The sequence below is a fragment of the Ascidia mentula genome, chromosome 4, assembly GCF_947561715.1.
Source record: "Ascidia mentula chromosome 4, kaAscMent1.1, whole genome shotgun sequence".
Lineage (NCBI taxonomy): Eukaryota > Metazoa > Chordata > Ascidiacea > Phlebobranchia > Ascidiidae > Ascidia > Ascidia mentula.
The window spans coordinates 18,535,626-18,547,827 of NC_138569.1; the positions used below are offsets into that span (position 1 = coordinate 18,535,626).

General features: G+C 44.3%; 2 protein-coding genes across 2 annotated transcripts; both read right to left on the reverse strand.

The window, feature by feature from the left end:
* Positions 1-304: 304 nt before the first annotated feature.
* Positions 305-6,154, reverse strand: LOC145898241 (uncharacterized). The gene has a single exon (XM_082986669.1). It carries the CDS (start codon positions 6,152-6,154, stop codon positions 305-307), a length of 5,850 nt encoding a protein of 1,949 aa, XP_082842795.1.
* A 1,676-nt stretch (positions 6,155-7,830) lies between these two features.
* On the reverse strand, positions 7,831-11,382 carry LOC145898856 (uncharacterized). The gene is made up of 4 exons (XM_082987493.1): positions 11,250-11,382; positions 9,514-9,882; positions 9,297-9,434; positions 7,831-9,138 (listed from the first exon to the last, which is right to left on the reverse strand). The coding sequence occupies exons 2-4, from the start codon at positions 9,864-9,866 to the stop codon at positions 8,304-8,306; spliced, it is 1,326 nt and encodes a 441-aa protein (XP_082843619.1). The 5' UTR covers positions 9,867-9,882; positions 11,250-11,382; the 3' UTR covers positions 7,831-8,303.
* Between the last annotated feature and the right edge of the window lie 820 nt (positions 11,383-12,202).

Below are 12,202 nucleotides of genomic sequence, written 5' to 3' on the forward strand. Positions count from 1 at the left end.
AATAGAACATAATATTAGTTTCATACAGCAGAAAACTAACCAGGACAAAACTCAGTCAACAACAGTACAGGCAGGCACTGGGGTTCTACGGGAACAACGGTATTTGTGACGTAACAACGGTACATTGTGCTGACGTCAATTATCAATACATCACATAAAACAGTGGCGATGTAACACTCCCCCCCAAAATGTGGGAATGACATGAAACATTTTTACAAACACATCGCCAATATCGTGCGTATCGCGGCGAGAAATGAGTGTCCAAAGGTATCTTCAGAAAACCGAGCAGTTACCCGGAGTTTATCTAGCAAACCGAGCTGACATCGCTCGGAAAGGTTGAAGAGGTCTCATCAGAATCGACGATGCGACACAGTTTTGTGATAGGGCGCCGAAAGACACCGCTGCTCGTCCGAACGAGCACAATGCGAACTTTTCCATTTTCATCGGGGTACGTCTCAATGATTCGACCGATCGCCCATTTTGAACGGCACTCAGATTCGCACACAAGTAGGACGACATCATTTTTCTTAAAGTTGCGATGAGAATCATGCCACTTGGGACGAGCAGTGATAACCGGCAGGTATTCTCTCATGAACCTCTTCCAGAAATGGTCAGCGAGAAACTGCACCTGACGCCAACGCCGTCTTGTATAGCAATCCTTTTTCTCTGCAATCGTCGGAGGCAGGTTGGGCGATCCTCTCATCAGCAGGAGATGATTCGGGGTCAGCGGTTCTTCGTCCCTATGATCAAATGTCACCGGGACAAGGGGTCTTGAGTTGATTATGGATTCAGCTTTCACAAACAAGGTCTCCAAGACTTCATCAGACATCACCTGGGAACCAGCAAGCGAGGACATGATCCGACGAACAGAACGAATCATACGTTCCCAAACGCCACCCATGTGGCTTGCAGCAGGAGGGTTGAATGACCACGACGTCTGTTTCTGAAGCAGAAATTCAGAGATTTGAAGCTGGTTCCATGCTTGCAACGACTCTCTCAGTATTTTCTCGGCACCAACAAAATTTGTGCCATTGTCGCTGAAGATATGCTTTGGTGCTCCGCGTCTCCCAATGAAACGACGAAGGGCAGCTATGAACGAATCAGTAGACAGACTGTGGGCAACTTCCAGATGAACGGCACGGATTGTAAGGCAGGTGAATACGCAACCGTAACGTTTCACTTCGCTGCGACCCTGCTTCACCAGAAAAGGACCGAAATAGTCAATTCCGACATTGGAGAACGGAGGTTCAGCGATTCCCAAGCGAGCCGACGGCAGATCGGCCATCATCTGCCGACCCGGTTGAGCATTGCGGCGTCGACAAGACAGACATTTTCCAAGCACGCGCCGTACGGCAACACCGCCCTTGATGATCCAGTAGTCTTGTCGAACTGAAGTCCAGGTGTGTCCCATCCCGGAGTGTCCAACTCTTTCATGATGGGCCAGGATTAATAGGTCAGTCAAATGCGAAGAATGGGGCATGATTGCAGGATGTCTCGCGTTGAAACTTATCGGCGCTTTGTCTAAACGTCCACCAACACGGAGCACTTGATCAACCAGAACAGGGTTTAACTTGTACACAGAACGACTGCAGTCAGTCTTTTTCAGTCGAGAATTTCCACTTAATGCAGAGAGAAGTAAAGCAAAACTTTTCCGCTGCTCGTACTTGACAAGTTCCAACTCGGCGATCTTCAACTCAGACAAGCCAATGTTAGTTGACGGGACAACTGATAATTTCCTTCGATGTATCAAAAACATCTTAAATCTCATCCACCAGGCCACGGCTTTCTTTAATCGATGTAGGCACGAGTAACGTTCAATGATTCGATCCATGGGGTGCTTCGGCTTATGTACGTTAACAGTACAGGAGGCTACAGCCTTCCCCATCGGATTAAATTCCTCAGGAACATCGGCAGCATTTGGCGGTTGCGACGGCCAGTTGGTTTCTGGCTCCAGGAGAAACATTGGGCCTTTTAACCAGCGACTCGAATTGACAAGGGCATCAGCGGGTAGACCTCTTGAGGCATCATCTGCGGGATTTAATTTTGTAGGAACGTGTTTCCAATTCGTAATGTCGGTCAGTCGCTCAATCTCTGCCAGGCGATTGGCGACAAAAACTGGAAACCGTTTGGTTGCATTTCGAATGCTTAACAGAACAGCAGTGGAATCACTCCAGAAAACTGAACTTTCAATGGGCAAGTCTAGTTCCTTTCTCATGAGGCGATCCAACCTCGCAGCGAGCACAGCAGCGGTGAGCTCCAGTCGAGGGATCGTCTTCGTGTTCAACGGGGCAAGTCGGGATTTTCCAATCAGAAAAGAACACATCACTGTCCTGTGATCGTCTTCGATGCGAAGATATGACACGGCGCCATACGCATACTTAGATGCGTCAGCGAAATGATGCAGTTGATACTTCAATGGAGGTTTCAGTTCCGAAGACCTGAAGCAACGTGGAACGACAACATTGCTTAAGTGAGGCAACTCAGCAAGCCACCTCTTCCAGTTATCGGATATCAATTCCGGAATGCCGTCATCCCAATTCAGTTCCATTCTGCACAAGTCCTGCAGCAATAACTTGGCCCTTAGAATCACGGGAGATACGAAACCCAGAGGGTCGTAAAGTGAACTGACAGCTGAAAGGATTCCTCTACGCGTGTGCGGCCTGCTCGGCGGTTTGACTTTGAACCGAAATGCGTCCTCCGCAACAGACCAATGAACACCAAGGACTCTCTGTTGCGTAGCATCATCGAGGCAACGCGATTTCACAACCTTTGCTCGATCGTTTTCGGGAACCGACTCCAAAACGCGCTGTTCGTTAGAGAGCCACTTTGTCAAGCGAAATCCTCCTCTGGCTAGCAGGTCTTTCAAACGAAGACGAACAGCGATAGCAGTTTCTATATCCTTGACGGATGCGAGGCAGTCGTCCACATAAAAATTGCGCCGCAAAACGGATTCAACCTGTGGATCAAAGTTTTTACCGAATAAATCTGCGGTCTGCCTCAGACAGAAGGTGGCGCAACTCGGAGAGGACGTTGCACCAAATAAGTGCACTTTCATCCGGTGAGGCGTCGGTGTACAGGTCAGATCTCCACCGGGCCACCAGAGAAATCGAAGTGCATCGCGATCACGGGGTTCCACCCGAACCTGGTGGAACATTGCCTCGATGTCGGCAATCAAGGCAACTGGCTGACAGCGAAAACGGGTTAGCACGCCAACCAAACTGTTTACAAAATCAGGACCTTGCATCAGTGCGTCGTTCAGTGAGACGCTTCTGCTTCGGGCAGCACAATCAAAGACCACACGAAGCTTGTCAGGCTTGTGTGGGTTAAATACTGGGTGGTGAGGCAGGTACCAGATGCGATTGTCTGTCACGACCTTGTTGTCGGGAATTTCTTCGGCGTATCCTTTGGATATGTACGTTTGCACCGTGTCTACATATCCCTTTCGCAGAACATCGTTGTTAGACAATCGTCTTTTCAAACCGACCAGCCGCTTTTCCGCCATCTGGCGGCTGGGTGGCAACTTTTCGATTCCAGGTCTCCAAGGTAATGGGAGCTCAAAATGTCCATCTTGATGCTTCACCGATGCCTTCATCGTGTCATAAACAATTCGATCTTCCCTGGATGAGGGTATGTCGAATACTGATGTTCCGTCGCCAAAGTCGCTCTTCCACAAACACTCTATCTCCCGTTGGAACATGACTTGTGCAACCTTTAAAAAACGGACATGTGCTTCGCTCCTTGCAGACGAACCAAGTGCGGGACCAAAGAGTGACCAGCCAAGAGATGTCTTTACAGCACAAGGTGTCCCCTGCGGTCCAGAACGTGTACACTGTACGTGGAAGGCTGCGGGGTTATCGACTCCGATCAGTATCGTCACAGTTCCCCCTTCCAGGCGACGCAGGGGCAACTCCTTGAGGTGATTGAACTCCGCAAGCTTCTTCGCATCAGGGATCCTATTCGGCGACACGGGAATTTTGTCGATGGACAGCACTTCCGGCAACAACAACGGCTCTCCGTCATCAAGCGGCATGACGGTGAAGGACACAGTGGAGCCTTGGTACACTCGCGATTGATCTGTCAGAGTGCTCAGACAAATCTTTCGATCCTTGGATTGCAGACCAAGTTTATCAATCAGACCTTGTTCGCAAAATGTAGACGTAGAACCTTGATCAAGAAAAGCGTACGTATTTACCTCGATGTTGTTGTGTCTGACCTTTACGGGAACGACGTTGAGGTAGACTCCGCAGTTGTCCGTTGTAGCTTCCATTATCGTTGCCGATTGTTCTATCGGCGGTGGCTTCGGGGCAGGGTTCTCTGTAATCTTGCCGGGTCGCCTCTTCTGAAAGGCGCCATGCAACTTTGTGTGGTGAAAAGTGCCAGTGCAACCTTCTACCGAGCATGGCTTGCGAATCGTGCATTTCCCGCAACGATGACCTGAACAAAGGCATTTAAAACACAATCCATTTGTGACAACAAACCCGCGTCTATCCTGGGGAGACATTCCGTCGAATTTCGGGCACTTGGACAGGTCGTGAGGCTTGTTACAGCACGCACATGAAACGGGAGTAGGTGGGTTTTGACTTCGAGGCTGACTGGATGTCGACGACGAGATGTTGTACGCAGCAGCACGAGGACCCTTCTTTACCGAAACAGGGACGGGTTTTTCGTGCACGCTTTCGTAGACAGCCTCGACACCGAACAACGAGTTGGCGATGCGCGCTCGCTCTACGACAAAATTTGTAAAGGCGAGATATCCGGCTTGGGATCCAGTCTCGTCGAGCACTTGAACGGAACGTTCGATCCACTTCTCTTGAAGCCGGAACGGCAGTTTTCGAATTAGCTGTCTTAACGTATCCAAGGAGTTCAAGCTCGCGTACTCCTCAATATCTTCGAGTGAGCTGCGACACCTTTCTAAAAGGTCAGAAAATTCCATCAGGTCTTTTGGTCGACCTTGCTTGACTGGCGGAAATTGTTTGAGCCGACGTTCACCTGCGTTGGCAATAATATGGGGTTGTCCGTAATCGTATTCAAGTCGGGAACGGGCTTTGGAGTATCCTGAGATCTTATCCTTGCTGTAGATCTCAAGTTTAGCAGCAATGAAGTCTTGGCAGAATTGCAACAAACAAACTAGCCGTGAATCTTGGGACTTCGTTCGGCTATGAACATGGGACTCAATAGCACGAACAAATGACCAGTAGTTCAACGGATCGCCATCAAACTTTCTGACCGCGGGCTGGGGCAAAACGATTCGCTGTTGTATGAAGTCCTCTTCTGGGACGTATCTACGCGACGGAGAGACAACATCCTGTATGTTCGACGGAAAGGGATCAGGACCTTGATATGACTTAGCAACGGGTGCGCTGACAGATTGCGGGAAAAACGGCTTCGTATCCACGCAAGTTGGGTGTGACCGTGGCACGACAGGGACAGAAGGTTGGTACGCATTTACCGGCGCAATATTTAACTCAGGTCGAAGCCCCCCGACAGAGGAACTTGTCACGGGAGGGTGTCTTGGGTCACACAGCAGGGGATCTCCAGCAATGGATTCTTCCTCCCACGCACGTACTTCAGCCTCGGCTATCTCAACCTCATCGTCGACCTGTTTTCTTCTTCGTTCAGCATCAAGTTCTGCTTTACGCCTTGCAAGGTCAGCATCAAGTTCTGCTTGGCGCCTTGCAAGTTCAGCATCTTCATTGACTTGACGCTGTGACACCCGAGCCAATTGAAGTTTAACACGAGCGGCTATTCTTTGACGGGTAATCGAGGAGGTGGAGGAAACAGAGCTATGTACGTCAACATGTGAACTTGACGATCGGCTTGATATAGTCTTCCGACGCCCAGATGACTTCTTGGCGTTGGCAAACCACTCCGCCACACGAGAATCGAGTTCACGTTTTGCGCGCTGGCAATCCTGTCTTGCTAGAGCCAATTCTTCGCTGTTTTCAGCAAGCGGCGCATAGGCATTAATCAGGTCGGAAAAACACTTCTCCATCTGTGGCAGGTATTCCTTAACAAGAACAGCGTTGTCAATTTTCAGCATTAACTCTTCAACATGCAGGCAAGATTGTTGCCATGCGTGCGCGCAGCTGGATACCAGCAAAACCGCCGGGTCCTCGACTGTGGAAGACGAAGACGGTGAAGCAGGATCACACATTTCGAATGGTAATAAATCCCAATGGTAATAAATCCAAATGGTTCGAAACGGACTGAGAATAAATCCAATAATTCAAAACGGGCTGAGAATAAATCCAATAATTCGAAACGGGCTGAGAATAAATCCAGATAGTTCGAAACGATGTTGCGCTGCCCTTGGCAGTCAGACGGGCGTGACTGGTTGCGCCCGGACAGTGCAACAGACGGGTTTTCCTCAATGGTTCTTAACGCACACGCTTCTTCTTCAAAAGGAACGGTTCAACTTTATTCAAAGACGCTGCGGTTTCTACACAACACGCGTTGAATTAGAGACCAAAAACATTGAAATTAAATGCACAATTTCTTACCGAACTATTTTGGAACCAGTCACAAAAATATAGGCTTCTTCCCAATCAATAACACAGCAGGAAACAGCGTTAGCAGATTCAACTTGCACTTAAATTGCCTTAATTTATCTTATTCAAATAGAACATAATATTAGTTTCATACAGCAGAAAACTAACCAGGACAAAACTCAGTCAACAACAGTACAGGCAGGCACTGGGGTTCTACGGGAACAACGGTATTTGTGACGTAACAACGGTACATTGTGCTGACGTCAATTATCAATACATCACATAAAACAGTGGCGATGTAACAACTGTAGTCATGATTTTTGCAACTTGTTACAAATTGCTTTTCCCACAAAGTACTTTATGTGGGCAAAAGTATTTCGGGATAAAATTTACCGTGCGCTTTACCGGCTAGTTCAGCATTAAATGGACGCGAAGGATCAATCATATTTCTTCACATGGGTATGATTTCTGCAATTGTTACAGAAAAATATATTTTACGCCTTTGATTGAAATCCCATCAAACCTTCTACGAATCTCACAGCAATGATACAATTACCAAGTGGCCCAAATTCTATTTCATGAAACCTAGAATATTTCTGCCTACTTAAGGCAAAGATGCCGCAGCCAAATTTTCTGGTTGGTTTGCCGGAATGTCGGTATGCATCAATCATGTACGTGCAAAAGTAAATAATCAATTTCTATGCGCGTTGTTTTTGGGTGCAGGGAACGAGACAAAAACAGGTTGCTAACGCTATATGATTAATCAATATCTTTTAATTACATATAACGTTGGTATTCGCATAAACATATTTAATGTGATATGGGGCAAATTCTGCTGATGGAAGCATTCGGACCGATATAAAAAATACGATTTTAGTACACTTAAAGTATTGTGCTCCAGACACTGCGTGAACATCTTTACACAAGAATAAAGTTAATGTGACTCTGTGGAATAGAAAGGCATTGTCCTATTTTGTCGCTATGGCAACGGCCATGAACATCCATGGGATTCGAGCTCTGGATATCCTGGTCACGAATTCTGATCAGGTTTTCTTCTTGGTTTATGTGTCGGGCACTTGACCGATGTTGCCAATCACTTTAAAAATTGCTGACTCGTGGTTCCCTTCTGTGCATTACCTCATCAGTAACTCAGAACGTACGACGGCTGAAACCAGTTCTTACCCCTCCGCCTGCAGTTTCGAAACGAGCGTGACCTCGTTGTCCAGGCCTGTTATAAAGGCTGCAATAATCCGACCAATTGCGCTGGTTTTATGTTCACTGCGACTTCGATTTTACAATTTTATCAAGTTGTATTAAAATCAAAGAATATTTTAAGGTCAGCAACCAGATGAACAAACTATGAAATGTGGAGAAGTACCATTGGAAACACATTGAACAACTTGTATTTCATTGCACAGACAATGTTAAAAGTAAACGCATAATTTTTCTTGTTATAGTTTTGTACCAAAAAATTAAAAATATGCGCCAATATTGTTATGTGTATTTTAATTTGCGTTGGTATATCGGACTATGGTAAATTGAAAAAAGAGATAAAACATGTTCTATTATACGGAGGTTGGCAAACTTTAGCAAGCAAAAAGTGAATTTAATCGACGTATTAGGAGTCGCAAAATATACGTCATCATACGTTTACACGGGCGCCTCCAACTTGATATTTGTTTCATCCTAAATGAGATTGCCGTATGATGAATGGATGAATGACAGAGCCGTGCGTTACCGAACTCTGGTTTAAAGAATACAGGTATAAAAGATTTTTGTGATTAAATTAAGATACAAAACAAAGGCACATGCTGGTCAATTAGTCAATTCGTCGAAGTGATTCAGCATCAGTTGATTTTTCATCAGGTTCACACCGAGGCCGTAATGAGTTCCATCAAAACTGTGAACAAATCTTGAAAACGGGCGAACGTCGAAAAAAGTAATGTTATTTTTAAGGCAAAATTCTCTTATCTGTTCCGAGAATTTGGCTGCGGCATCTTTGCCTTGGGTAGGCAGGAATATTCCAGGTTTCATGAGTCCCGACAAAAGCGGCGGAACGAAATAGAATTTGGGCCACTTGGTATTCGTATTATTGCTGTGAGATTCGTAGAAGGTTTGACGGGATTTTAATATTGGTGATAAGTATTTTTCAATAATAACTTTGGAATTCATACCCAGGTGAAGTCCAAGGTGAAGAAACATTATTGAGCCTTCACGCCCATTTAATTCTTTAACCAACTTCTTTATCAGTTGTTCTAAATCACTGCCGTAAGATATAAGTGCGTTGACAGTGAAATTGGGTTTTCTGCCACCGCAAAGTTTATCCGGGTGGAGAACGTCATTCATTGAACGTATAATCCCTCTGCATTTGAAGAAAAACTTCTTCTCAGCACGACAGTAAGTCTTGAGCTTCTCGTTGGTGTTTTTTGCCCAAGTTCCTCCGATTTTATCATCTGTGAGGATCGTCAGTAGGGCGTAAAACATGTTTCGAATTAGTGAATCCCCAACGAAATGAATAGAATTGTATGGAGAACGCTCAATGACGTCACACGCCTCCGTTCCGGTTGAGTAGTAACGCCAGGCACATCTTTCGTCCTCCGTCTTCCACTCACACATTTCAGCATGATGGTATTTGCGCATATCCACACAACTGTGATAATACAAACAGGTAATAAAGTCGTTTTCCTAATCAGTTGTAAGTGTAATAGAGAACGCATATCTTGGAAAGTCTTAATATATGTCAAAAACGTTAATAATATGTTATACCATATTTTAAGAATTATAACAACCAGAGGCAGAAAAACTCACTTCGGACATTCGCATGTTGACGAGTTAGGAGCAGCGCATATTCCACCATCAGCGTTGTTGCAACAGGGAGTATCACTTTGGGGGTTGCACCAACTGGACAAACGTGGCCATTTGGATCCAGATATTTTCGGAAGCTGGCTACAAGTAAAGAAACAACGTATTTTCCTTAAATTTATTATAAACGACAGCTTTTTAAATGTTCGGTTATCGGACTTACTTTCGCTTTCCACATTTTCCATCATCTCTCCATAACTTTTCGGTCATGTCTCTTTCCAGCCAATAACCGCGGTAAATATCATCGTAATATGATGAGTTTTCCTCTGGGTTGGTCAATGGAACCCATTTTCCCACAGTCAAGTTGTGCAAAACGTTTTGACAAACTTTCGGAAATATAATATCTGCAGTTTCTTGATATGTGTATTTGCCAGAATATAAACTCTGTTCTACATCATTTTGGTTTCTGTGGCTGATTTTTGAGTTCTCCTTAATGTTTATTGTAATGAAAATCCATCCCAAACTGAAAGCCAGAAGAAGAAAAAGTTGTTTTTTCGTTTTTGCCACAGAATCCATGCAATTTTCAGCAGTCCTGGAAAAGTACAAATATATAAATGTTAATTGCAATAAAAACGAAATATAGCATTTGTTGGATCTAGTTATCATAAATGATAGGAATATAGGCATAAAGAAAGCCATATTCATCCCACATTGCATCTGCATATCTCTCGAAATTCACTTTTGCTGCTTCCTCGTTTACCAATTTATGTCATGTGGAGTGTAAAACGCTTATTTTAAATGAATCACACGAAATGGAAAATCCATATTTAATATGCGAAGCGAACTTGCTTGTCCGCCTTTGTGTGCGTTTAGTCGCAAATGAGTCAGTTAGTTGACAACACTTATGACAGCAGTGTTCGAAACGTTTGCTTTTATGGTTAGCACATTAACTTTAGCTTTTCTATTCCGTGTAATCAATTCCAAATTTTCGCACTTAAATGAGTTATTACAGCTCATCTACCCGCATAGCCCAAAAAAACATAAAACAAATATCTGATGCAATCACAAACATAATTAACTCCTAAAACGTATTAGGTCAGTGGTTTTTATTCACGGCACAGGTTTTCTCGGCGGAACACAACCTGATCATCGGTGACGAACAACACAATGCAAACTCAGTAGATGTTTCAAAAAGTTTTAATTCTCATGTCTGTGAAGGCGAATTTGAATCTGTGTGCCTGCTTCCAAAAACGCGCTAAAGCATAGCAACACATTCTTATTTTTCTGAAGCTTAAACTATGGTTCTGAACAAGCGTGGAAAGTATTACTTTCCACAGAATAACCTTCTGACTGTCTGACTGTCTGACTGAGGCGATGGACCTATTTTCTGAAACTTTGTTTAAACAGCAACAGGAGCAAACATTAGCCACCGTACGCTTGTGATTTCAAGGTTGTATTGGCTGGCTGGCCAGACCAAAATAATTCCACGTCTTCATACCAGGGGAAGAAATTATGGCTTATGTTGTGATATGCACTATAGCTCATGTCCTAAACAACACACAGATTCGTCGTGGTGCCCCATAAACTACTGTACAACCGATGACTTTACCATAAAGATGCACTACAGACGTATTTGTGTGTTGTTTTGAACATAGGCTATAGTGTGTGTCACAACATACGGTATTATTTTGTTCATGACCGAACAACTCCAGCCCTCTACTATGGACTTCGCGCCGTTTTAATTTTAACGGTTATGTGTTAGATTATTTGTACAGTAGGTCTAGTTTATGCTTTACTAGAGCAAGGACATTGCGGTTAAGCGCATGGTAAAGTTTATCCCGAAATACTTTTTTCCACTTGAATGCTTTGCAAGAAAAAGCAATTTGTAACAAGTTGCAAAAACTGACTAAGGTCACGTTTTTATGACCCTCATTTCGTGTGATTATCACGTGGTCTTACCCAACTTTACTTCATTATTGCCTCGTTGTGCTCGCCGCCTCCAACCCAACTTAAATTCAACTACTGATTACTTGATTAGACCCACATCCGATAAGAAAAGTACTTCCTCCTTTGGCTTCAGGCTGTATTTCATACACCACCCTCATTCTGGCAGAATTCTGGCAGAATAATTTTGCAAATTTGCCACATTTTACAAGGAACAACAGGCATTTACTCAAAAATTGGTTTCTTTTGGATTAGAATCAAATTACAGAGATGAGCAAGCAGTTCAAACCTCAAAAAACATTTAAACAAATTTTTTCGCAGCTGTATCAATCAAAAAAATCGCGAATTAAAAAAATCGCCTGGTTTTGCGATTCAGCATAGTGGCGGCATGCAAAAAACTTCCCTAATACAAAGAATTCTGCTCGGCGTTCTTGCAATAGGTGCCAATATTGACCAACATCACGAGAACGGAAATTTAATGCTCTACCACATGCAATTAACAAATTTGAAATTAAGGTGCCGGATGACCTTCAAATCGCCCATCGAAGACGACCCGTTTTTTGCGATTCAGCAGCATAATGGCGTAATGTCGGCATGCGAAAAACTTCCCTATTAAAACAATTCTGCTCGGCGTTCTTGCAATAGGTGCCAATATTGACCAACATCACGAGAACGGAAATTTAATGCTCTACCACATGCAATTAACAAATTTGTAATTAAGGTGCCGGATGACCTTCAAATCGCCCATCGAAAACGACCCGCTTTTTGCGAATCAGCAGCATAATGGCGTAATGTCGGCATGGGAAAAACTTCCCTATTAAAACAATTCTGCTCGGCGTTCTTGCAATAGGTGCCAATATTGACCAATATCACGAGAACGGAAATTTAATGCTCTACCACATGCAATTAACAAATTTGAAATTAAGGTGCCGGATGACCTTCAAATCGCCCATCGAAGACGACCCGCT